The sequence below is a fragment of the Mauremys mutica genome, chromosome 1, assembly GCF_020497125.1.
Source record: "Mauremys mutica isolate MM-2020 ecotype Southern chromosome 1, ASM2049712v1, whole genome shotgun sequence".
In the NCBI taxonomy this organism is placed as follows: Eukaryota; Metazoa; Chordata; order Testudines; family Geoemydidae; genus Mauremys; species Mauremys mutica.
The window spans coordinates 9,203,535-9,229,772 of NC_059072.1; the positions used below are offsets into that span (position 1 = coordinate 9,203,535).

Consider the following 26,238-nt stretch of genomic DNA (forward strand, 5'->3'; position numbering starts at 1 on the left):
CTATGAGTTTGGGATGACCATGTTATTTTGAGTTTTACAGAGCCAGAAGAGAGTCATGCAGCTTTTCTGAAACAAGTGGCAATAAAACCTTTCAGCATCCCTACACCATCATACGTTTGGTTTATGCTACTCATTGGGTTTTTTGGTCCTTGCTTTAGTCTCCCTCTATTCTTTTTCTTCTTTTAACTACGGTATGGTAGTTCAGCATTGCATAGCAGATTTAAGGGCTTTGCAGGTAGACTTTCCTCTGCAGAAATCAATGATGCAGTGGCTGGGTGTATTCTTTATGGAACTTGTTTATTTTACATTACATGTACCAGTCCTGGAACAGAGGTGGTCACAAGCAGCATGCAGGCTAGTCCCCTCTTTCAGGAATGTCAGCCAAAGTATCAATGCCAGTTCCCAGGGAGCAACTCTGCCTCAACAATTCTCTCTAGTTAGAAAGATTTAGGCAAAGAGCTAATGCTGCAAGTATAGCTGAAAGTTAATTTTTATCATTTTGATATCATGCTATGGTATTTGAAATATGTGTGTTTATATGGTGATTATATAACCACATATGTGATATAAATATGTGTGTTTCTCTGCATGCCAGAGTGACTAGATGCACTCTCATAGGAGAGTTAGTTTATTTTTCTCTGCCCTATGGTACAGCAGATGTATATTGTCATTACCATTCTCCTGACTTGCACAGCACTTTTCCCATCACAAGACCAGGAAATGTTTACCATTCTCAAATTGTACAGAAGGAAAGTACGCAGGTGCATGCACCCCCACACCATCTAGAGTTTCTCTGAATAAACTCTGGTTTACGGATTTATATTTTTGACACTAAGGGAGTGTATTTTTCTACCTGACTTAGAATTTCTAATGTGCCCATCTCTGTTGTATCAAAACACTATTTATCCCGCAGTATATAGTAAAAATATCTTAATAGTCAAAGCAAACTGTTCCTGTAGCATCATGGTTGAAAATGTAAACACTTGCAAGTTAGAATGCCAAAATTGAGGTTCCCACAGCAACTGTGAGACTAACTGTGACCTCTGTGCATTTATATAATATATTGTAATGGCATACTTTGCATTTTTAAAGTTTTTTTTTTTAAAGGAATAATGTTTTGGAAGAACAGAAACTCAGCACAGATTGAAACAAATTTATTGGGGCTAAATCTGCCTATCAAAGTCAACAGGAGTCGTGTACTGTGCATGTGGTGACATGCTGTACAAGTACTTTTCACTTTCTCTAAATCACATTACTTTTGGCATTTTGAAGGCTCTAGATCAGGGTTATTTCCTGCAGCACATTTACTAATAGTTTATTCAGGCTAATTTTGAGTGTCCCAAGTAATGCGGTTTCTACTACTTCCCTTGGGAGATGGTGTCTCAATCTAATAGGGTCCTACTGTTAAGAAATCTTTCCTGATCCTTAGGACTAATTTTAAGCTCCAGTCCAAAAAGTACCTAAACGTGTTTATAATTTTAAGCACATGAGTAATCTCATTAAAGTTAATGGCGCTACTTAGTGTTTAAAGTTATGCATGTTCTTACATGCTTTGTTGCATTGGGGTCTTAATTCCTTCCCATTAATCTTAATTCTATTCCCTCATACAGTAAATATATTGTTGCATTGCTGGGGATGGTTTCCGTTTATATACATCTCATAGATTATAGTAAAACTTAAAGTAAAAACCTGCCAGGCAGTGGTATTTTACCAGCTGAGAAAGGCCAAAGAAGAAATATAAAATCGTCAATAGAACCTGACTTTTTTGGCAGTGTACAAAGCTTGCTTTAACATACTGGAAATAGTTGAAGATTTAACATTGCCTTCAAGAAACATCTGAATGTTCTCTATCCTCTTTCATAAATTTCATAGGTCAAAATGTTTGAAGTAGATTTTATTTTTCCCTCAAAAGAGGGAGAAGTCGAGATGCTTATGAAATTTTCTTATGGAGTTTGTCAATGCTGAATTTAGTCTGCTGTAATACACCATACATGTTCGTTTTTAGATTCTTTTGGCTTACTATTATAGAAATTAACACTAGTAACTGATTGCTAGTAATATAAATGGTTGATTCATTTGACAATGGGCAGAGTGAGTTGTTTTCAAGGTCACAGTGCAGAAGTCATTAGTACAGTATTTCCTCATTTATTCTATATTCTGAATCATGATGGAAGAGAAATTAATCCTGTCTGCTTTCACCATTTTAATTATAGCTTTTTCTTGGAACAGTTCTGCTTTCATTTTAATCTACCAAAAAATTCTCAATATACAGTCAAGTGTAAATCAAACTAGAATCAAACTGTGTAGCACTTAGTCTTCAGGTAGTGGTTTTTTTCCATGTTGTAATCAGCTGGATTGTAGATGTGTGGGGGTTTGTTTGTGGACCATTTAGAAATATCCATTGTAGATTTTGGTTACACTGCAGTAATGCTGCCAAAATATTTTAAAGGAACATTATTGTTTGATTTGTGTTTTGCATATTTCATAATCCACTCATGACTTGTGATGTGTTCAATGTGGGAAGGTAGTCTTGAATAATTTATCATAAGGGAAAATGAATTCTAAAACTAAAAATAACCGTGCAAAACATATCTTTTGTATAATGTGCCTTCTTATTACTCTCCCCTTTGTTTTCTGATTATTATTTAGTACTTTGAACGGAAACCCTCACATGGTTCTAGGAAGTGATTTGGTAGAATCATAGAATATCAGGGTTGGAAGGGACCTCAGAAGGTCATCTAGTCCAGTCCCCTGCTCAAAGCAGGACCAATCCCCAACTAAATCATCCCAGCCAGGGCTTTGTCAAGCCTGACCTTAAAAACCTCTAAGGAAGGAGATTCCACCACCTCCCTAGGTAACCCATTCCAGTGCTTCACCACCCTCCCAGTGAAAAAGTTTTTCCTAATGTTCAACCTAAACCTCCCCCACTGCAACTTGAGACAATTACTCTGTGTTCTGTCATCTGCTACCACTGAGAACAGCCTAGATCCATCCTCTTTGGAACCCCCTTACAAGTAGTTGAAAGCAGCTATCAAATCCCCCCTCATTCTTCTCTTCTGCAGACTAAATAATCTCAGTTACCTCAGCCTCTCCTCATAAGTCATGGCTCCAGCCCCCTAATCATTTCTATTGCCTTCCGTGGGACTCATTCCAATTTTTCCACATCCTTCTTGTAGTGTGGAGCCCAAAACTGGACACAGTACTCCAGATGAGGCCTCACCAATGCCAAACAGAGGGGAATGATCACATCCTTCGATCTGCTGGCAGTACTCCTACTTATACAGCCCAAAATGCTGTTAGCTTTCTTGGCAACAAGGGCACACTGTTGACTCATATCCAGCTTCTCATCCACTGTAACCCCTAGGTCCTTTTCTGCAGAACCTAGCTGCCTAGCCACTTGGTCCCTGGTCTGTAGCAGTGCATGGGATTCTTCCATCCTAAGTGCAGGACTCTGCACTTGTCCTTGTTAAACCTCATCAGATTTCTTTTGGTCCAATCCTCTAATTTGTCTAGGTCCCTCTGGACCGTCCAGCGTATCTACCACTCCTCCCAGTTTAGCGTCATCTGCAAACTTGCTGAGAGTGCAATCCACGCCATCCTCCAGATCATTAATGAAGATATTGAACAAAACTCTCCAGGACTGACCCTTGGAGCACTCTGCTTGATACCGGCTTGATACCGGCTGCCAACTAGACATGGAGCCATTGATCACTACCTGTTGAGCCTGATTGAGCCAGCCAACTTTCTAGCCACCATTCATCCAACCCATACTTCTTTAGCTTGCCGGCAAGAATACTATGGGAAACCGTATCAAAAGCTTTGCTGAAGTCAAGGAATAACATGTCCACTGCTTTCCCCTCATCCACAGACCCAGTTATTTCATCTTAGAAGGCAGTTAGGTTAGTCAGGCATGACTTGCCCTTGGTGAATCCATGCTGACTGTTCCTGATCACTTTCCTCTTCTCTAAGTGCTTCAAAATAGGTTTCTTGAGGACTTGCTCCATGATTTTTCCAGGGACTGAGGTGAGGCTGACTGGCCTGCAGTTCCCCGGATCCTCCTCCTTCCATTTTTTTAAAAGATGGGCACTACATTAGCCTTTTTCCAGTCATCCAGGACCTCCCCCAATCGCCACGAGTTTTCAAAGATAATGGCCAATGGCTCTGCAATCACATCCGCCAACTCTTTTAGCACCCTCAGATGCAGTGCATCCAGCCCCATGGACTTGTGCTCGTCCAGTTTTTCTAAATAGTCCCAAACCACTTCTTTCACCACAGAGGGCTAGTCATCTCCCCCCCATACTGTGCTGCCCAGTGCAGCAGTCTTGGAGCTGACCTTGTTTGTGAAAACAAAGGCAAAAAAAGCATTGAGTACATTAGCTTTTTCCACATCCTTTATCACTAGGTTGCCTCCCTCATTCAGTAAGGGGGCCCACACTTTCCTTTACTTTCTTCTTGTTGCTAACATACCTGAAAAAACTCTTCTTGTTACTTTTAACATCTCTTGCTAGCTGCAACTCCAAGTGTGATTTGGCCTTCCTGATTTCACTCCTGCATGCCTGAGCAATATTATTATACTCCTCCCTGGTCATTTGTCCAGTCTTCCACTTCTTGTAAGCTTCTTTTTTGTGTTTAAGATTAGCAAGGATTTCACTGTTAAGCCAAGCTGGTTGCCTGCCATATTTACTATTCTTTCTACACATGGGGATGGTTTGTTCCTGCAACCTCAGTAAGGATTCTTTAAAATACAGCCAGCTTTCCTCGACTCCTTTCCCCCTCATGTTCTTCTCTCAAAAAATCCTGCCCATAAGAGTCAAAGTCTGCTTTTCTGAAGTCCAGGGTCTGTATTCTGCTGTTCTCCTTTCTTCCTTTTGTCAGGGTCCTGAACTCAACCAGCTCATGGTCACTGCCTCCCAGGTTCCCATCCACTTTTGCTTCTCCTACTAATTCTTTCCTGTTTGTGAGCAGCAAGTCAAGAAGAGCTCTGCCCCTAGTTGGTTCCTCCAGCACTTGCACCAGGAAATTGTCCCCTACATTTTCCAAAAACTTCCTGGATTGTCTGTGCAATGCTGTATTGCTCTCCCAGCAAATACCGGGGTGATTGAAGTCTCCCATGAGAACCACGGCCTGTGATCTAGTAACTTATGTTAGTTGCCGGAAGAAAGCCTCATCCACCTCATCCCTCTGGTCTGGTGGTCTATAGCAGACTTCCACCATGACATCACCCTTGCTGCTCACACTTCTAAACTTAATCTAGAGACTCTCAGATTCTTCTGCAGTTTCATACTGGAGCTCTTAGCAGTCATGCTGGTCTCTTACATATAATGCAACTCCCCCACATTTCTGCTCTGCCTGTCCTTCCTGAACAGTTTATATCCATCCATGACAGTACTCCAGTCATGTGAGTTATCCCATCAAGTCTCTGTTATTCCAATTACATCATAATTCCTTGACTGTGCCAGGAGTTCCAGTTCTCCCTGCTTGTTTCCCAGGCTTCTTGCATTTGTGTATAGGCACTTAAGATAACTCACTGATTCTCCTGCTTTCTCACTCTGAGGCAGGAGTCCTCCCCTCCTGCGCTCTCCTGCTTGTGCTTCCTCCTGGTAACCTACTTCCCCACTTACTTCAGGGCTTTGGTCTCCTTCCACCAGTGAACCTAGTTTAAAGCCTTCCTCACTAGGTTAGCCAGCCTGCTTTTGAAGATGCTCTTCCCCCTTTTTGTTAGGTGGAGCCTGTCTCTGCCTAGCAATCCTTCTTCTTGGAACACCATCTGATGGTCAAAGAATCCAAAGCCTCTCTGACACCACATGCGTAGCCGTTCTTTGACTTCCACGATTTGACAGTCTCTACCTGGGCCTTTTCCTTCCACGGGGAGAATGGATGAGAATACCATTTGCATCTCAGACTCCTTTATCCTTCTTCCCAGAGCCACGTAGTCTGCAGTGATCCGCTCAAGGTCATTCTTGGTAGTATCATTGGTGCCCACGTGGAGAAGCAGGAAGGGATAGCGATCCGAGGGCTTGATGAGTCTCGGCAGTCTCTTTGTCACATGGTGAATCCTAGCAGCACACTTCTTGGCTTTCCCAGTCGGGATGGCAGATAGATGACTCGGTCCCCCTTACGAGGGAGTCCTTCTCTTGGGAATGGTGGTCGTGGAACACCCATCTCTAGGACAGTGCATCTCATGCCTTCCAATCGGTGAAGTCTCCTTCTGCTCCCTTCCCTCAGATGTATCATCTAGTACACTTTCGCATTAGTACCTGTGGAGAGAACATGAAAATGGTTGCTCACCTGTATCTGCATTGCTGGTACATGGACACTCCCCTTTCTTCTTCTGGAGGTCACATGCTGCCAGTTTTCTTCACCATCCTTCTGTCCCCGCTGTGCAGCCTGCTCTGATTCTTCAGAATGTTGGCCCTGCAGAAGCATATCCTTACATCTGTCCAGGAAATCTTCATTTTCTCTTATGCAACACAGAGTTGATACTTGTTTCTCCAACACTACTCCAAAAACTTCTCTTCCAATATGGAGACCAGCTTGCACTTTGTACAGACAAAGTCGCTTCTGTCCTGTGGAAGAAAGACAAAAACATGGCACATTCTGTGCAGGTCACAACAACTGATTGCTCACCATCCATATTACCTTCCTTCTAAGAGCTTCCTCAGCTGTTGCAGTTACTACTGAGGGAACCCTGTAAGATGAAAGCTTCAGTGGGCTCTCCCCAGGCAAACTCCCTCTGTTAGCCTTTCCGCTGTTCACTGCACTCCCTTCACCTAAGTCCTTACTAAAACAGTGAACATTATGTTGTTTTGTGGTATTGTCCACAGTGATATTTTTGCCTGTCACTCAGTCCCATAACATGAGTATCATATTCAACTCAGACCTCTGTGTAGATCCTCACATCCAGACGTTGTCTATACCTTGCTGATTATTTCTGCATAACATGTCTAAGATACAGCCTTTCCTGGGTTAGTGTTTTTGTTATGTGGTGTGTGGAACCTATCCTTGCAACAAAGCCCAATGCCAACTCTGTCCACATATCTATTCAAGTGACACCATCATAGGACCTAATCACATCAACCACGCCATCAGGGGCTCGTTCACCTGCACATCTACCAATGTGATATATGCCATCATGTGCCAGCAATGCCCCTCTGCCATGTACATTGGCCAAACTGGACAGTTTCTATGCAAAAGAATAAATGGACACAAATCTGACATCAGGAATCATAACATTAAAAAACCAGTAGGAGAACACTTCAGCCTCTCTGGTCACTCAGTAATAGACTTAAGGGTGGCAATTTTGCAACAGAAAAACTTCAGAAACAGACTCCAACAAGAAACTGCTGAACTTTAATTAATATGCAAACTAGATACCATTAATTTAGGCTTGAATAGAGACTGGGAATGGCTGTGTCATTACACAGAGTGAATCTGTTTCCCCATGTTAAGTATCCTCACACCTCTTGTCAACTGTGTAAAATGGGCCATCTCGATTATCACTACAAAAGCTTTTTTTCTCCTGCTGATAATTGCTCATCTTAATTAGAGTTGGTATGGCTACTTCCACCTTTTCATGTTCTGTATGTGTATATATATATATCTATCTCCTTACTATATGTTCCATTCTGTGCATCTGAAGAAGTGGGCTGTAGCTCACAAAAGCTTATGTCAAATAAATTTGTTAGTCTCTAAGGTGCCACAAGTACTCCCGTTCTTTATGTGGATACAGACTAACATAACTGCTACTCTGAAACAGGCCATAGGATTTCCCTGAATTAATTCTTGTTTGAACTAGAGCATATCTTTTAGAAAAATCCAGTCTTGATTGTAAAATTGCCATTGATAGATGATAAAATTTCCACAATCCTTGGTAAATTGTTCTAATTGTTAATTGCTAACTGTTAAAAACGCATGCTCTATTTCCAGTCTGAATTTGACTAGCTTCAAATTTTAGCCATTGGATCATGTTGTACCATTTGTCTGCTAGATTGAAGTGCTCATTATCAAATAGCCCAATTACCCATGTAGGTACTTATAGCCTGTGATCAAGTCACCCCGTGACCTTCTCTTTGGCTGTCTCTTCACTAGAAATGGCAAAGTGGCGCATCTGCAGTGTTTCTATGAAGAAATAGTGAAAGAGAAGGTTAACATATTCTCTCATTGCTGTAGTTAATCCACCTCCCTGAGAGGCGGTAGTAGGCCCGTCGACCTGGTGCTGTCTACACCAGGGTTAAATGCGTCATTCAGGAGTGAGGATTTTTCACACCCCTGAGTGACATAACTGGGTTCACCTAACTTTTTACTGTAGGCCTGGTCTTTGGTAAGCTTATTGGATTGAGATCCTTGCGTCTATCATTATAAGGCATGTTTTCCAATCCTTTAATCATTCTTATGGCTCTTCTGTCAACCCGCTCCAATGTATCAACATTCTTCTTGAATTGTGGACACCAGAACTGGACAATATTCCAATAGTAGATGCAGCAGGGCCAAATACAGAGATAATACAATCTCACCTCTCATACCTGATATTCCTCTCTTTATGCATCCAAAGAATTCGTTAGCCCTTTTGGCCAGAACATCACACTGGGAGCTCATGTTTAGCTGATTATCCACCATAACTCCGAAGTCATTTTCGCAGTCACTGCTGCCCAGGATGGAGTCCCTAATCCTTTAAGTATGGCGTAAATTCTTTGTTGCTAGACTTTACATTTGGCCGTATTTAAAACACACATTGTTTGTGCCCAACTTACCAAGTGATCCAGATCACTCTGTATCATCGTCCTGTCCTATTCATTATGTATCACTCTTACGGTCTTTGTGTCATCTGCAAATTTTTTCCAGATTATTGATGAAAATGTTAAATAGCAGAAGGGCAAGAACTGATCCCTGTGGGACCCCACTAGAAATGCATCTGCTCCATGATGATTCCACATTTACAATTAGATTTTGACACTTGTCAGTTAGTCAGTTTTTAATCTATTTAATGTGTTCATGTTAATTTTGTATTCTATTTTTTAATCAAAATTTCATGCATACCTAGTCAAATGCCTTACAGAAGTTTGTTATATCAGTGCTCTTACCTATATCAACCAAATTTGTAATCTTATCAGAAAAAGATTTCCAATTTGACAGGAACTATTTTCCATAAATCCATGTTGATTGGCATTAATTATATTAACCTCTTCTAATTCTTTAACTGAGTTCCTTATCAGCCATTCAGTTATTTTGCCCAGTGTCAAAGTCAGGTTGATAGATCTGTAATTACCCAGGTCGTCTTGTTTACCCATTTTAAATATTGGCACAACATTAGCTTTCTTCCAGACTTTTGGAATTTCCCCAGTTTTCCAAGTTATTGAAAAATGAACATTAATTGTTCTTATCCAACTCTTTTAAAACTCTTGGCGCAAGTCATCTGGATCTCCTGATTTAAAATGTCTACCTTCAGTATCTGCTGTTTAACTTCGTTCTGAGTTACTACTGGAATGGAAGCTGGCATGATCATCATATAACCTGACTACATATTTTTCTCAAATACAGAACAGAAATGTTACTGAACACTTCTGCCTTTTCTGCATTATTATGGATAGTTCTACCATTTCTATCTAGTATTGGATCAATGCCATTCTTAGGATTTTTTTGTCCCTAATATAGTTAAAGATAATAAGAACTCTCAATAGATTTCGCCTTGTGTCCTTTTACTTCCTTTATCAATTTTCTACAAATTCCTAGCTTCTGGTTTATATTCATTACTATCAACTTCCCCTTTCTTCCATTTGTTATATATTGTTTTTATTTTTATAACTTCCTTCACTTTCCCGCTAAGCCAGTTTTTTAATCATTGTGGCCTTTATTGTGGCTTTTTGGGCATCTAGTAAAATTTGCTTAAACAGTTCCCAACTATCATTCAGATGTTTCTGTTGAAGTTCTCTCTCTCAGCTGGTTTGGCTTATAATTGTTGTCAGCTTTGTGAAACTGGCCTTTTAAATCACCGTGTTTATACGCTGCTAGTTTGGACTTCATTCTGCTTGCACATAACAAATGCAATCAAGTTATGATAACTTGTACCTAGTACCACCACTAAGTTTTTGTTCTGTGATCAGTCGTTCTTTATCTGTCAAGATAAGGTTATAACTAAGGCCCTATGAAAATCACGATTTCAAGGATTGCACAGGAATTATGAAATTAAGTCCAATACTGTTATTTTTCCAACAGTGGGGAGGCAAAAGCAGAGATATCAGCCTCTACCTCCCTGCTGTTGGAAAAATCATGTTATTGGGCTACTTCAGCTGCTCATGGTGGGGCTAGCTTCCTGTCCTGCTAGCAGGGAGATGGAGGTAGAGCTAACAGTGCATGGGTGATCTGGAACCCTGCAGTGGCCCCTGGCAAGCCTGGAGGAGATACTGCAATGCTGGCTGGTGAGGTATTGAAACCAGTATCTATCACTTGGAGCATGAGCAGGTGTCTGAAGGGGCCCCACCCTGCTGCCCAGCTGGCCAGGAAGCAGAAGCAGCAGGGACCGAGGCTGAAGCTGAATACGAAGTAAGCCGAGCTGAATCCCTGTCCTTGGCCAGGGTGGGGCAGATGGGTGGCACCATATAATGAGACCTCCCCCAGCCTGCAGCCTTCCCCGCTGAGATGGGACCAGCCCGCTAACTCCCCACAAGCAGCATCCCATTAAATTCAGACACCCGTGATGCTGCTGTGAATTTTAAAAGCATTATAATAATAATTAATAATAAAAATGCAATTTACACAGGGCCTTAGGTATAATATAGAATCCCTCCTCTTTGTCTTCGCTTTCAAGGCCCTTCATGGCCTATCCCCACCCTATCCTTATCATCTCTCATTCATTATCGAGATGTCATCTCCCGCCTTCTTTTGACCCACGATGCCAGCCTCCATCAGCCCTACCCCCATCTTAAATTTTCCAACAAGCACTATCATGCTTTCCTCTGTGTTTCCCCTCATGCTTTCTGTCAACGTCTGCAAAGTCCACATTATCCACCTCCAAATATCTTTTACATGATGCCTGCAGAAAAGCTTGACAACAGTTAAGCTGTTGGAGTGTGGAGACCACTCCCGCTCCGTCATGCTGACCAATATTGTCTCATTGTTTCCTTGTACTCCCCCACCCGTCAGTATCTATCTCTTGTCTCTTGCCTTATACTTAGATTAGAAACTCTTTGGGGCAGGGAGCGTCTTTTTGTTCTCTTTGTACCACACCTAGCACAATGGGGTCCTGGTGCTTGACAAGGGACTCCTAGGCACTACAGTAATACAAATAATAATAATAATAATAATAGGTGTTGTTGGATGGTGCCAACATTTGAATGAGAAATAAAACTGAGGCTCTGGCCATTGCTGTCCATTAAGATCCAATGGCCCTTTTTTATGAGAGATGGTGATAAATCAAGTCTTCTGGGCAAAAATCCAGTTTTGTTAATGGGATTCATGTCCCTCTAAACTCCCTGCAGTTTCAACTGGAAACTACATGTTTCGCTTCCTGATAAGTGTGTGTGTGTGTGTGTGTGTGTCTGTCTGTATATATACACACAGATAAATATGTGCCTTATTGTTGAGAGGCCTAAAGCTAAAGAGCAACTCCATGACCTGAGAAGTCTGTGTATCCCTGTATGTTTCAAAGTGTGTTAATGCTTTTATATGTGCTCTCTTACATTCTTCTGACAGTTGTCTGATTCCTCATCCTATGGGATTATACCAGTTACCTGCACAGTTGGAAACTCATCAGCAATTGGAATTCTTCTGTTCAGGATGCCCATTTTATTACAAAACTGTATAGCTTACCATGCTGGCTTCAGATTTCCTCTTTGGTTGACATTTTGTTTGAACATTCTAAAGGGTTCCTTTCTTGGAGCCCCTGGGACGATAATGAGCTAAGTTCTTTGAGAAAGACTAGATAGATGGATAAAGTCACTTTCATTAAATATGTTCTTCATCCCATAGCATAGAATGTGGATTTAAAAAAACAACAACCTCGTATTCTCTTTTGTGTTTTCATTTTATTATCTTCACCAGCTTCCATTACATCAGCTTGATTGAAAAGGTGGGTGAATGGTGTCCTTTTAAGGCTTACACTCATACACAGAAGAATTCTCTTAGCATATGAGGTACTGGAGAGGCAGCCAGGAAAGCAAAAGCAGATCAAGAAGTAATACAGTAATAAGCTCAAAAACAAGTTGTTGCAGCTGTTCCATATAATGTACTTCCTAGATCAGACTGTTTCTCATTCTGATTTTTGCCACGAAAACCAGCAACTTTCTATTTTAAATCTCTTGGATGTGTTATTTTCTTAAAGTGATCATAGAATCGCATCTATTAGAGGTGGGAAAGACTTATCAAGCTATCCAGCTCATCCCCTTACCAGGCAGGAGACTATTCTTTACATTATATTTTTTCTGTTGTTTTGTCCGGTCTCATTGTGAATGTCCCAAGTGATGAAGATTCCAGCACTTCCTGTGGATAATGTTCTACAGTATAATAGAGCTCACTGTCAGGATGTTTCTCTCCTGATGGTCATCTTAAATTTACCTTTTTCTTAATTTAATGCCTTTGTTTCTCATTACATCTCCTTGGACTACCCTAAACACTTCCTCACCTTCCTTAGTGCCTTCACACCCTATTGATACAGTAAATCATGAGTGGCTAAGAATCTTAAAACTCAGTTTCTGATGGGGTGATCTAACAGAGGCAGGACAGATTTATCAACAGTAGATTAGGGTACGTGGTTTATTATTATTATTATTATTATTATGTGGTGGTCTCTTAAGCCACAATGGTGATGAGCACTGTTAAAAAAAACCTGAAATACATAAATTAATTGCTTAATGAAGATACATTGCAGGTTTTACTTCATTAGTATTTTCATCATTTAACTCTTTTAACCTTTCCTCATCAGTCAAACCCTCCAGGGCCTTAACCACTTTTATAAAATCTTAGAAAATCTTCCCTTATACATAGATACTTAGTTTCCTTTCCAGGGAGTTGTCTTGCCATTTTCTTTCTGTGATGCCCACCTACCAGCAGTTTTGTACATCATAAGGAGAAAGCGCATTCCTCTACAGACATCAGTTGGTAATTGTATGGCAAACTTACCATTATGCACATTGGAAGCATCTTGGAATCTCTTTCCAAATGGAAGGTACCACAGTTTGTATTTTATGGCCACCTAATGTTAGATAGTATCTCATTTAGACTTTTCTCAAACGTGAACACAGTGCATTAGGGTAGCATAACAAGCATAGCAGATCAATGCAGGCCCAGTGTTCTTCCCTAGCAGACTAATGCAAGAAAAAGGACATGGTCCACTCAAGGAACTGCACCTGTTCGCATTGAACTCCCATAAATACCAGGTGTGAATGCCTGAGGAGCTTGGCAGAGGATGCAGGTGTTTTTTCTAAAACATTATGAAAACAAGTGATTAACAAACAGAAAATCAAAGGCCCTGAAGTGCTGTAGTACTGACAGCAGCATAGAAGTATACCTTGACACATTTCAAATAAAAACTAATTTATGGCCTTTGAATTGTGTTGCTAATAGCATGACTCAAAAAAACAAACAAAAGCTTGTCTCTGGCCTAAAACTATTGAAATAGTACTTAGACAAATTTACATAATGAAAATATAAAGAGCCATTTCCTTCCTTCCTTCCCCCAACCTCCCAATTTCTATGGGACACAGTACATGGCAGAGTTTAAGTCACTTGTGAATTAAGGCAGAGTTAGGTCAAGTCTTTATATGCATGTCTTTATATTCTGTTAACTGATTCTGTGGTATTGGATTATCAGTCCAGAGCAGGCTTTCAGACAGGTAAAATGAGCATTGGTTTTGGCCTTGGAACCTATGAATCTTGTTACAAACAGAATCATCAGAGCGGTGAGTCATAAGTCTGCAAAGAGCGTATGCCGTGCTTCCCTCGCATTTTATTTGATATTGATACAGCCAAAGACCTCACTCTAATCAGTCAGTGTACAACATTCTATGGTCATACATTTTGATGTACAACAGCCTCTAAAACGCTTGCTAGTATCAGCAGAGAGGGGATTAAGGGAAAATCCTCATCCATAAGAATCCACAGAAGTCTGAATGTTCAGATCATAAAGAATGTAAGCACATGGGACTGGATTTAAATTCTGTTTTAGGTGTTTCATGGAGATGTAAGGTACTGAATGAAGAGAGTAAGAGAGAGATGTTTTATATGGGCATATACTGTAAAATCAAGGAGATTTAACATTCCTTTTTTGGTACTACATCTTGAGAGGCTGCCAAGAAGCAAATGTCCCTAAGGAACAGTATTGTGCATTGCAGTTTACTTTCATACTCTAGTACAATATAGAGCTGCCTAGGCCAATCAGCAAATAAGGAGCAAAATATTCATCTGAGGATACTCTGGCTTGATGAGTCTTTTTTATTTTTATTACCTTATTGAACTGAAAAGAACGTATTGTGGAATGTATATTTGAGCAGCCAGTTTCAGGTTCCTTGAAGGACTAACTGGAAGATGAGTTAAGTATGCTATATATGCACATAAAATGAATATTAGTCTTCAAAGTAGAAGAACCATATCATTTTTAAAGCTGTGTTTATTATTTATAATCAATAAAAAAAGCACTTTGTTACTACTGGGTTTAAAAAAACATCATTTGGCCCTCATGCTATAGTGATGAATGCCAAAGAAATGCCCTTTTTTACAATTAACACACAGAGGTAGCCAGTCAGTCTAATAATACTTAGCACTTTTCATCTTGAAAGCACCTTGCAAACATCCTTAGCTTTGAGGTAGGCATGCATTCTACCCCCATTTTACAGATGGGAAAATAGTGACAGTTTGACTTGCCCAAGTTTACAGAGGGTGTCTGTGTCTGAGCCGTGCTTAGAGCTCAGGAGTTATTTATTAATTCTGCAGCACGATAGGTATGGCTAGCACTTCATGGATAAATGCAAGATGACAAGATACTTGCCCAAAAGAGGTTATATGGGGCACATTGGGTTAGCACAGTGGTTCCCAAACTTGTTCCGCCGCTTGTGCAGGGAAAGCCCCTGGTGGGCCGGGCTGGTTTGTGTACCTGCCGCGTCCGCAGGTTCGGCCAGTCGCGGCTCCCAATGGCTGCGGTTCGCTGCTCCAGGCCAATGGGAGCTGCTGGAAGCGGCGCGGGCCGCGGAACAAATTTGGGAACCACTGGGTTAGTGAGAGAGATTGATGCAAATGTCACAAATCCCATAGTGAAGAAAACAGACAAAATTCTTATTTAAATCACATACATACCTGGGAATTGGGCTTAGAACTTGGAGCCTGCAGCTCTAAAAATAACAGGACATCATTTGAGCAAAAGGTCACCTCCCTCCGCTGGTGGCAGTAGTGGGTCCTTTATGTTCTCTGTGGGCCAGGTCCAAGAAGATAGCATTCCCTGCCTGTCCTACACACACAGCCAGTGCATGACCAGCAGCACTACTAAGATGTCATAGAGATGTGCATTGGTGAGGCTTGCCTTATCTTGTGGTTCATCCTGTAACTTTTTCTTATTGTAGATGAAACCAGGCCTGTTTAGTAGCTTTGGGGCCTTTTAATTAGAGACCTATGCTCAGGTGAAGTAAATTGGGTGTTAGTGTCTCTAGAAACTAGAACTGAATGCTGGATCTAGAAGATGTAGCTGGTCTCTGGTCCTAATAGTCCAATTTATAGCTCCCTTTTGTGCTTGTATTTTATGTTATTCAGGTAACAGCACAGTATAGTCTGGAAGCAACTTTCCTTCCTAGCTCTACAAAATTTTCCTTCCCTTTTACTATCTGGTTTACTTTTAACAAAACAGCTGGATAAAGCCCTCATGAAATCCTTCTCAGACGGAAACTGTAAAATGTTGTTCTGTTTTTCTTTCCCCAGGCGATATGAGTCTCATCCAATCTGTGCTGATCTGCAGAGTAAGATTCTCCAATGTTATCAGCAAAACTCCCATGAGACCCTCAGCTGCTCTGCACTGGCCAGCCAGTACTTTCATTGCGTCAATCATGCCAAACAGGTGGGTAGAAGAATGCAGCTACTGAACGGCTTATGGAAATAAGATGAAAAATACTGTTGGATCATCTTGTTAATCCTTCTCACCTGCCAATGCAGGATTGTTCCTAACAGTATGTTTTCATGAGCTTTGAGGAGTCCAATTTTAAATTACTCAAGCAAAAGTGTTTCCATAACTTCCCTTGGGAGATTGTTCCACGGTATAATAGGCATTGCTGTTAGCAAATGTTTCCTCGTATCTGCGATTTTAGCTGCAAGATAAACGGATTCATCTGAGTGGTATTTTTGTCATAAAATTCTATCCATAACATCACCCATTTCAGTAACAAGTTAATGCATGTCCCAAACTGGCTAGCACACCAGTCAGATTGTAGAAAGTTTTGATTTTTGATGTACGGCCAACTCCCGGAATGTGGCATTATAACCTGCCTATCCTATCCTTATGCAACCTAATTTGCTAGCATTATAATTTTACCATATAGTGTAAACTTCTAATGTTCTGTAAAAGTTTGGCTAGCCACTTATGTCAGAAGGATTTTTTAAATGGATAGTTGCAAAATATAATAAAAATGTATTTAAAAGTCCGTGACTCCTTTAAAAAGCCAGCGATTTAACATTCCTCTTTGTATCTGGCTTGTAACTGCACAGTGTAGTTCTTAGGGGTCTTTGATGTATGCACATCATAATAGTGTGGCAGTTGGGTATTTTATTTTGTGAAAGTACAGCTCTTTATGTACACTAACAGTCAACCAAACCTGCAGCTACACTGATAACTGAAGCACTTGGGTACTACTAGCTGACTCACCACACTTAGTTGTATTGCCATATTAGCACAGCGTAGGAGAAAGAGGCTAGAAGTGAGAAAAGTGTATGTTTAAATTAGAGATAGGCTCAAGCCTCAAAGTTTGGGTTCAGTTCTCTGAACATAACAATATTTCATGATGGTTCAGATCTGGAGTCTTGGTTTGGGGCCTTCTCCAACTTAAGTACCAAGAAACGTATTCCATCCTCAGAGGACAGGTCACTGATACACAATGATGAAGATCTCTTGGTATCTGGGCACAAGCAAACAATATGCATTTTAAATATGGACAATGTAAAGTTATACATTTAGGAGCAAAGAATTTAGGTTTTACTTCACAGTGTTCGCAGTGGTCCCTTCTGGCTGCAGAATCTGTGAATTTCTGTGTCTTTGAAGAAATCAGTGGGAGCAATGCTCATACCCCACAGCTTTGTATGTATAAAGCATGTGCTTAAATAAGACTATTGATCCCAATTTTTAATGCTGGTGAACTCCAGTAGTTGAAAGGAAAACATCAGAGCGACTGCTCCAGTGTGTTAGCACAGACTTCAGCAAACTCTTCTGATTCTGATAACACAGCCTTGTTTCCTTTATTGTAGTTAATTATACCTGTAGTGAATACCAGCAAGAGTTTCACCATATCAGTTCACTTGGACCTTTTGGCAGTAACTCTGGGTCAGGGCAGCATTATTTGTACTGCTAATGGTCTGCTGCTGTGGAAATCTCAATCCAGCCAAACAGTCCCCGGTGTATTGCTGTGCTAAAACAACCCGACCCATCTGAGGTCGGCAACGCTTAATAAACTTCTCTCTTTCTATCCTTATAATCCTTTGTCCATGTAGTTAGGGTATTCCTTTTGAAATAGGAATCCCTGGTGGATTAGCAGTGCTGGAAGAAAGGCCTCCACCTGAACAGCTGCAGTGTGTTTGCTCTGTGTGTGAGGGGGGCTTGGCGGGGGGGGGGTGGAATCTAAGCTATGGAAGTTTTTATGTTTTCAGCAACGCTCCCCAATTCACTTGGTGGTGGTGAATTTCTCAGTGTGAATGAGTAGTCCCAACCAAACATGATTCACTGTAGTAGACAGTTAGTATAAAGATCTGAAATGGAAAGGACCAATTAGGTCACCTTTTCTATTTCCTCTAGGAATGCAGAGCTGGTCCTGTCCAGTTATAAATACACTGAGCAATTGTGCTCCCACACTTCCCTTGATATTCACAGTCTAACAGATCTCACTGCTAATGACATTTTTCATGATACCCAGCCTATATTTTCCTTTGCCAAACCTAATGCCATTTTATTTATTATTTTGGGGCAGATTATGATTGAGCCCTGCTCAGGCATGTAAGGTGTCAGGAAACGCACGGCGCTTTGAACCACCGTGCAGGCATTGACCACAACGACATTCCTTGCACTCCCTTGAGCACCAAAAGTGCGACTGCATTGGTTCCAGTGGGGCACTCACCAGCCTGAAAGGGTTTGCTTTTTCTCCGGTCTTCTGGAACCTCCTTAATCCTGTGTCTCTTCAAAGATAACTGCCTGTAGTTCAGTAAATTCTTTAGCTAAATTCCCTTTACCCTTTAGGATGCATATCAGCCAGACCCTGCTAATCTGTGTATATTTAATTTTTCCACATTTTCACTTACTAGCATGCGATGCCTTTCTGCTTTGAAATCTGAACTTAGCATATTGGTCTCCAGCATGATGTTGTGGATGTTTATAGATATGGGTGGTGGTAGTTCTTTTAGTGAATGGTTAATCAATAGTTATAGATTGCTTATAACCATATATAATGCCTTCTACTGATGTGCTTAAAATCATCTAGAATACCTACTGTTCATATTTTTAACATCTCTAAGTCATTTATAAACCCGTTGTAAACTAATATAAACAGTGAACAACGTGTCTCTTCCTCACAGGGGTATTCACAGGCATGAATTCATTCATGTTTGGGAGATGCTCATATCCTATAGTGGTGCAGGGTGAGGAGAAGAGGGTGAGGGGAAATAAGTGTCCATTTTTTGCCAAACCTCTTGAGTGGGTGTAATTGTTTCCTGCACAAGAACTTGGGTTTTTTTTAAAGCCCCTTTCTCATTCTCTCACTCATACATGCTCCCAGAATGGTGATTCATACAAGTTACTTCCTTAATATACCTGACTTGGGGGAAGCCTTCTATGATATGAAATATTTGCAGCCAGAAACAACAATTGTATTGTGATAATGATCTTCAGTTCTCATCCTTCATGTGTTACAGCTGTAAATGTAATTATTTTTACCTGTTTCTTACTGAAATCGTACAATTACTATGAAATCATTGTTAAATATTATTGTAATACACAGCAGAGTTTAACAAATGAAAATGTGTGTTAAAGGGGATAAATAGAAAGAAGATTCAGGAATTAAAAAGTTAACTGGTGTTGGCTACCAGAAGCAAAACAAAAGGGGGAAAAAACTTGCTAGGGGGAATAGACCAAGATATTAAAATCCAAATAAGTTAACTAATCCAATTTCCAGGTGGGGAAGCTAGGCACTTATTCTCAGGCAGAGGATTCTCTGTGCTTTTCATAAATTGAATTTATTGACTCCTCTTTCTTTCCTATCATGCTTATAATCACTTCACCCTCTGTTCAATATGCTCTTTATTTCTCTCGCTCTGTGTAATCTTATGTCTCAATCTCGTCTTTTCTCCTCTTCTTAGAAAAGCCCGGAGAGCTGCTAATACTAAGGAATTTGACATCTTGACTTTAAATCTGTAAATCTTTACCTGAAGTCCTAGGAAGCCGGTCTGATAAATAGAAGTGTATTATTAATATTTTTCATACTATTGTAATAGTGGGGGAGAAGAAGATACTTATTACCATCATTAAGAGCAGACACTATGGCCGAGTCCTCATCGGCATTTTTTAAAAACTACTTTCACTGTTGCAGTACTACCAGTGATAGTAACAATGGGAGCACTAATCTAGACTGTCTACCAGCATTTTTATCACTCTGTTATTAGTTTATGCAGAGCAAATATAGATGAGACATTGGTAAAAAAAAACCCTGAACCTCGCCTACGCTTTGGACTCCACCATTGCTACCAGTCGATCCTAATTTTCTGGTTGTAGACTCATCCATACTACACCCTGACACAGCCTGTACAATTGTAGCTGTGCTAGGCATGGATGCCAATTTCTACAGCCACGTTAGGCTGTGTTTGAAAATACTTTGAAACATGGTATCAAGCCTTAGCCTAGCCTACACTACAAATACGTCACTGCCAGAAAGCCTGATTACAAAACATTGTCCCCCAGCTCAGTTACAATCATGATTCCAGTTTGTAGCATAGAGTGGACCTTAATGGTGCTTCATAGCCAGAATAAAGCCATATTTGACCAAGCCCTGCAATAAATGTGATATCTTTGGATTTTAGTGAAGCGCTTGATACTGTCCTACAAAATCTGAATTGAAAAATTCTTTAAATTTGGCATGGCTGGGAAAACAGAGGTGGAGTGAAAACTGGCTAAAAGACTTTAACGAAGGGTAGCAATAACAGGCAGTTTATTAAGCGGGGGAGTCAGATTGTGGGAGGTATCGGCCTCAGGGAGTACCCTTTGGACCATTCTCCTTTGACACCTTCATTAATGACTTGGAAGAGCGAAAAGAAACGGCAAACTGGTGACAGTAGCACATGCTATTAAAGTGAGACTAACTGTTACAACCAATAGAGAATGTACAGAAATTAGAAACGTAGGCAGAAGTTAACAAAACTGCTGCTGCTTCTGGGGAGAATAATCTGATTGCAGATGCTCTGGCTGGAGGGAGAGAAACTGGGTAAGCAGTAATGCTGAAGTAAGGGTGATAGCGGGCCGTATATGAGACCACAGAGCAGGCTGGAGATGGTCCCTCCGCTCACAATGGTGCCACAAACCTGGAGCATTCCATTGAGCTCTAGGTACAGTGCCAGAAGGATATCGGCTAAGAGGAGACGAGTGGGAGCAGCCTTCCGAGGGAAATAGTGGAAGCCGTATTGCTTTGTAATATTTGGAACAAGTTTGGCCACCCGTAAAATAAATGGGAATGGCCCTGCACTGGCTGGGAGATGGACGAAAGGCTCTAACAACTCTCTCATTCTCTAACGTCAGTGATAGTAGTTACAGAATTTAAGTCGATACTGTAAAGACTTGGCAAAGCACAGTGCTGCCATTCGCAACCAATCAAAAGAGAAAACTGGGCAGCATAAATGACAATGGCTGAGCTGTAATTCAGAAATCAGGCTGAAACCTCTTTCCTGGATAACAGATCAACTATATTTGCACAATCCATTAAGATCTTTTTAACAGAGGGAGACGGCCCACAGTTTTCAGCCTCTGAGGTTTTGCTCCTAATTTACACGGGCCCCTGCTGTTTATTGCTGAGCAATAGAAAGTACCCCCACCCAACCAATCCCACCTTCTCGTTGCCATAGAACACATCCTTCTGTGTAGAGATGAAATGCTGCAGACAAAAATCTGTGGATGGGCAAATACCTGCAATTTCTTTCCTCACCTTCAAGATTTCAGTGTTAGCAGGATCCTAAGCAAAAGAAAAAAAAATTAAATTGTGACTTGCAGAGCTTTTCCCCAGATCCTTTGAGATTTTCCTATGTTAATTTATGCAGTGTTAAATTTATGCAATGTTAATATTCAGACCAACACCAGTTACATGCAAGTTTTCGTACAACCACTGCAGTGGAGCTTTCTAGCTAAAATAGCCTTTGTCAGTTCTGCGGAAACCTCTTAGGGGATGCTGTAAAGATTTAGATTATATATTTCTTAAAGCAAAGTAAACCTTTTATTAGTTAATTTCTAATAGCAGCTAAGGAATGTGAAACTGACCTGTTTTACTTTGTCCTCATTTATTTAATCTGCGTTTTGATCAAGGTTTGTGATCATTGGGGCAGTTCTCTTTGTTTCACACGTTTGCTTATGGTGCAAAGATCTGCCTAGGAACTGCTCCTCAGTGAAATCTTTTCCTTACACCCGAAGTGCTCTTTGCAGGTTGTCTTCTGAGCTTAAGTAAATGTATCCGGTGAGTGTGGTTAAAGCTATAAATGACAGCCTACAGCTTTCCCCTTTATTTTGCTACACACATGCACACTTTGAGAACAGCCCCCATCTGTTAACCTCCTCTCTCCTGATCTCTAAATTCCTGGGCTCTTGACTCCCAAATCACCACTGGTGAGATGGAAACTCTGCCTTGTCCCACCATAAACTACTAAAGTAATTGCTAACTGATGACGGTAGCCTGGCTTTTCCCCCGTCATACCAGAGCATGTTACTTTTCAAGGCGTGCATTTGGGGCTCAGGCCTCAATTAGGCCCATCAATTGCAAGAAAAGATTCACAGTTCCTCACCTACCACTGCTACCTTTTTTGGACACCAAGGACTAGGAGCAACAGATCCCTTCTGGTTAATCTCCCAGCCCTCCAGCAAATATAGCTTCCACCATGCTTTTACCATGCCGCTGGCCAGTCTAATACCAACTCCCGCTTAGTATGCTCTTTACTGAGCCAGGTACCTATCCTCCCTTACCTCTTGGAACCCGTAGATGTTTTTGTTCCACCAACCTTCTGTCTCACAGGCCATAGCAATAGGAAATCCTCAGCGAGCCCAGTAACATATCCATCCGGGTCTCTTCATCCATGGTGGAGCCCATTGCCTGGTATAGTACAGTAACTCCTCACTTAACGCTGTAGTTATGTTCCTGAAAAATGCTACTTTAAGCAAAACGATGTTAAGTGAATCCAATTTCCCGATAAGAATTAATGGGGAGGGGGTAGGTTCCAGGGAATTTTTTTTTGCCAGACAAAAGATTATATATATTTATATAGATAATTATATGTGCGCGTGCACACACACACGTATATATGCACACATATACACAGTGTAAGTTTTAAACAATTTAATACTGTACACAGCAATGACGATTGTGAAGCTTGGTTGAGGTGGTGGAGTCAGCGGGTGGAATGTTTCCCAGGGAATTCCTTACTGCTAAATGATGAACTAGCACTCAGCTGAGCCCTCAAGGGTTAACACAGTGTTGTTAATGTAGCCTCACACTCTACAAGGCAGCACGAATGGAGGGAGGGGAGACAGCATGGCAGAGAGAGACAGGGACACACAGTGGGTGAGTGTGAGTGTGAGAGAGAGAGAGATGCATGCACATTGCCCCTTTTAGAACGCTGACCCCACTCTAAGTACACTGCCTTTTTAAGCAGATCAGCAAGTTGAGACAGCAGCTGCTGCCAGCAAGCTCCCTCCGTCCTGACCCCGTCATCTCTCTCCCCCCCCACCCACTCTGTAGAGATGAGGGGCAGAAGTGGGGGGAGGAAGCACCCTGCCATTAGCACCCCTCTTTTCCCCCTCCTGCCCCGCACGGCAAGCAGGAGGCTCCCGGGAGCAGCTCCAAGGCAGGAGCAGCACATGGCAGTGTGGGGAAGGACAGCTGAACTGCCTGGTAATTGCTAGCCTGCTGGGCGGCTGCCGCACCTGGAACTTAGGGGAGCGGGGAGCTGATGGGGGGCTGCCGGTCCACCCTGGTGCCAAGCCCCCACCAGCTAGTTCCAACAGGCTGCTGTTTCTGCAAGCAGTGGACAAAGCAGGCGGCTGCCAAACAACATTATAAGGGAGCATTGTGCAACTTTAAACTAGCATGTTCCCTAATTGATCAACAACGAAACAACGTTAACCGGGACAACTTTAAGTGAGGAGTTACTGTACTCTCCCTTCCAGAGGCAGGATATGCTGGTGGAGCTTGACAGGTCCCTGATGTGGGGCTAGAAGGAACATCAGTGGAGCCTGTGAACTCTTGATAATGGAGCACTTGGGGTAGCCACACAGCATGAAACTTCGATGCTGTTACATCTGTGTGGCCTGATGGTGCATGGAAAATGACCTGTGGAGCACGTGGTCAGTGTGACATGTTCAGAGCTAGCAAGGTTATTTTGATCCTGCCTCTTTGTTATATTTTTAAAATGTGATGGAAGGTGGGTATCCTAAAGACCCTAGGAATAGGATTAACCTACTGACCTTTGGGGATGAGTTTTTCCTTATAGTATGGGCAGATTTTTTTAAAGGAGGCCTAAAATGGCAAGCAGCCATAGGTGCTACTCTAGGAAGGATGAAAGGAATTTTCCCGCCGGCTTTTCAGTGTGCTTTTGGTGTCCTGCTCACTGAGTCTACAGCACTGATGCATTCTGTCTCCTGGTCCCCTCACTTTTTTATGTGGTTGCACGTATGCTGACACTTTTGCTTTACAACGGCTTCCTTTGAGTAGAGGTAACGTGCAAACAGTGTATCGATGTTTCTGATATTTAAGAGAGCATCTGGTATAGCTTTAAATGTTGAAATCTGTGCTTCCCCCCTCTTTTCTTAGCAGAGCATGCTTGGTAGAGGAGGGTAAGGCAACATCCGAATCAAGCACAAAGCCATCAACTCTAATTCCAGCAGCAGAGCGTTTTTTCCAAGAAGATGACAGCCCATTTACAGAGCAGACCAATAAAGAGGAGAACAGGAAGAGCCGTTCAAGAGCCGCAGCCATCACAGTTCAATCAGCGTGGCCGTTTGAAAAGCTAAGACCTGTATCTTATTACATCAGAAATGATACATCCGAGGGTGCTGTTCAGTCGTCGTAAAACTCACTTATCGGTGACTGAAAAAAGGTAAAGAAAAAATATCTTCCATTGACCTTAGAGGAGAGGAAAATATCTCCAAACGCTGCTGCAGTGACTCCATGCAGTCAAATCCAGGGGAACGTAATGCTTAGTGTCCCAGGGCAGAGCGACACTGTGTGAACTGGCCAACTGCTACTCCACACTATACTCCTGTATTGACTGCTGCTTGTTAAGAACTTTTCCTTTTTATATGCACTTGAAGGAATGTTTGCTTAACTTATTACTAAGATTATGTAACCAAAAAGTCCCCATCTTCCTCGCCATGCTCTCTGCTGGAATAATGTTAAATACTTAGAGTGCAACGTGTAAAATGGCCTTTCGTTACATTCTGTCGGTAACCTATGATCATGTTGTGCTACCAACTGTCATCGAGTATTGAAAATTATGTCTCACTCTGTATCAACAATAAATATATTTTGTGAACAGAATTGATGTTTCAATCTGCTCTGCTTCTTTCCACTGTTCATAGTCCGCTAATGCCCCCAGTGTGGTTTGGGTCCGTTGCAGCTGGGATTGCTCTAACCCCTAAAGCACAGAATTGTGCATTCCATGTCCACACCAGAGCTGGGGGTCAATGATGATACCCACAGGTAATAACTTTCACCCTGGGATTACAGAGCACTTTGCACCGATATCCCCATGTTACAGTAAGAACATTCTGGCACATTGATTTGTCTCATAACCCAGCAAACCAATATCAGAATTAGGTTTCTTCAAATACTGGATTACACTGTCTTCTACTGCTAATGCTGTCGTTCTGAGCTAGGAAGACGCTGTCCTGCTAGGGAGACACCCTCCTCCAGACAAAACGTTCAACCTGCCTTGGAGGCAGGTAGAAGGTTCCTTGCTCGTTTCTGAAGAGTAGGGGATTACCTGTGTGTCCCAGCCAATGCTGTGCACGTGACAGCTGATCCATCTGACAACTCACTGCTGATTGATTTGTCCCTGCACCACCTGCATCTAACTCCTTATTTTGAAAAATAAGTTGAGATTATCTTGAAGATGAAAGACCCTCTATCAAACCAATTCCTGCTATCTGAGTAACACTAACAGGACCAAACCCTATTATCCTTAGTCTGGTAGTGCTTTCACTGATTGCAGTTTGTATTTTTATCTGAATGGCTACTACAGCCTGCAGAGCAATTTAATTATTTATTTATTGCATGATGATAAAAGTTTCAAATGAGCAACATATCTGGAACCCTCTGTTATTTATTTACTTGTTCTCATTCCCTAATTGGCTGCAATAGAACTGTATCCTGCCATACAATTGCAAGTGCACCTGCAGATCTGATTTGTATTCACTGTGGTTTTCAGTGACTCTCCTACCCTAATTATCAAGATGCTTTGTGATTAGATTAATTAAAGGGTTGGGTGGTGGCGGTTGTTTGTTTTTTTTTTAAATAGTATAAAAAGAAGCTGGGCTCTTTTGAGTGTGAAGGAACTGTGATAACTTAAGGAGAGGAAAATCCTGGCGTGCAGTGTGGGATGCCAGGTAAACGGCTTGAGAGAAATAATAGGAACACAAGCGACATGTTTACACAGTGACTTGCTGTAGTGTTTACAAATCAACCGACTCACAAATTCTCCTTTATAATGTTATAACCGAGAGCCAAGAAGTTGGCAGATCTTTCCTTGCCAGTCTTTGAATTGGCAGCAAAATGCGACGCTGGGGAAGGACTGACATCTTTGAGGCCAAATGATTCTGTAAAG

The 26,238-nt window shown here is 41.6% G+C and overlaps 1 protein-coding gene across 4 annotated transcripts in view; it reads left to right on the plus strand.

Moving 5' to 3' along the window:
* The window catches only part of CHCHD3 (coiled-coil-helix-coiled-coil-helix domain containing 3), a 254,625-nt gene extending 229,672 nt beyond the window's left edge, over positions 1-24,953 (plus strand). For 2 of the 4 annotated variants that reach the window (XM_045002042.1, XM_045002045.1), the window contains 2 exons: positions 15,898-16,033; positions 24,228-24,953. In XM_045002042.1, coding sequence (XP_044857977.1) covers positions 15,898-16,033; positions 24,228-24,254 — 163 coding nt within the window. In that variant the 3' untranslated portion in view covers positions 24,255-24,953. The remainder of the gene's footprint in view (positions 1-15,897; positions 16,034-24,227) is intronic. The other 2 variants (XM_045002043.1, XM_045002046.1) reach the window with 1 other exon arrangement.
* The last annotated feature ends 1,285 nt before the right edge of the window (positions 24,954-26,238 follow it).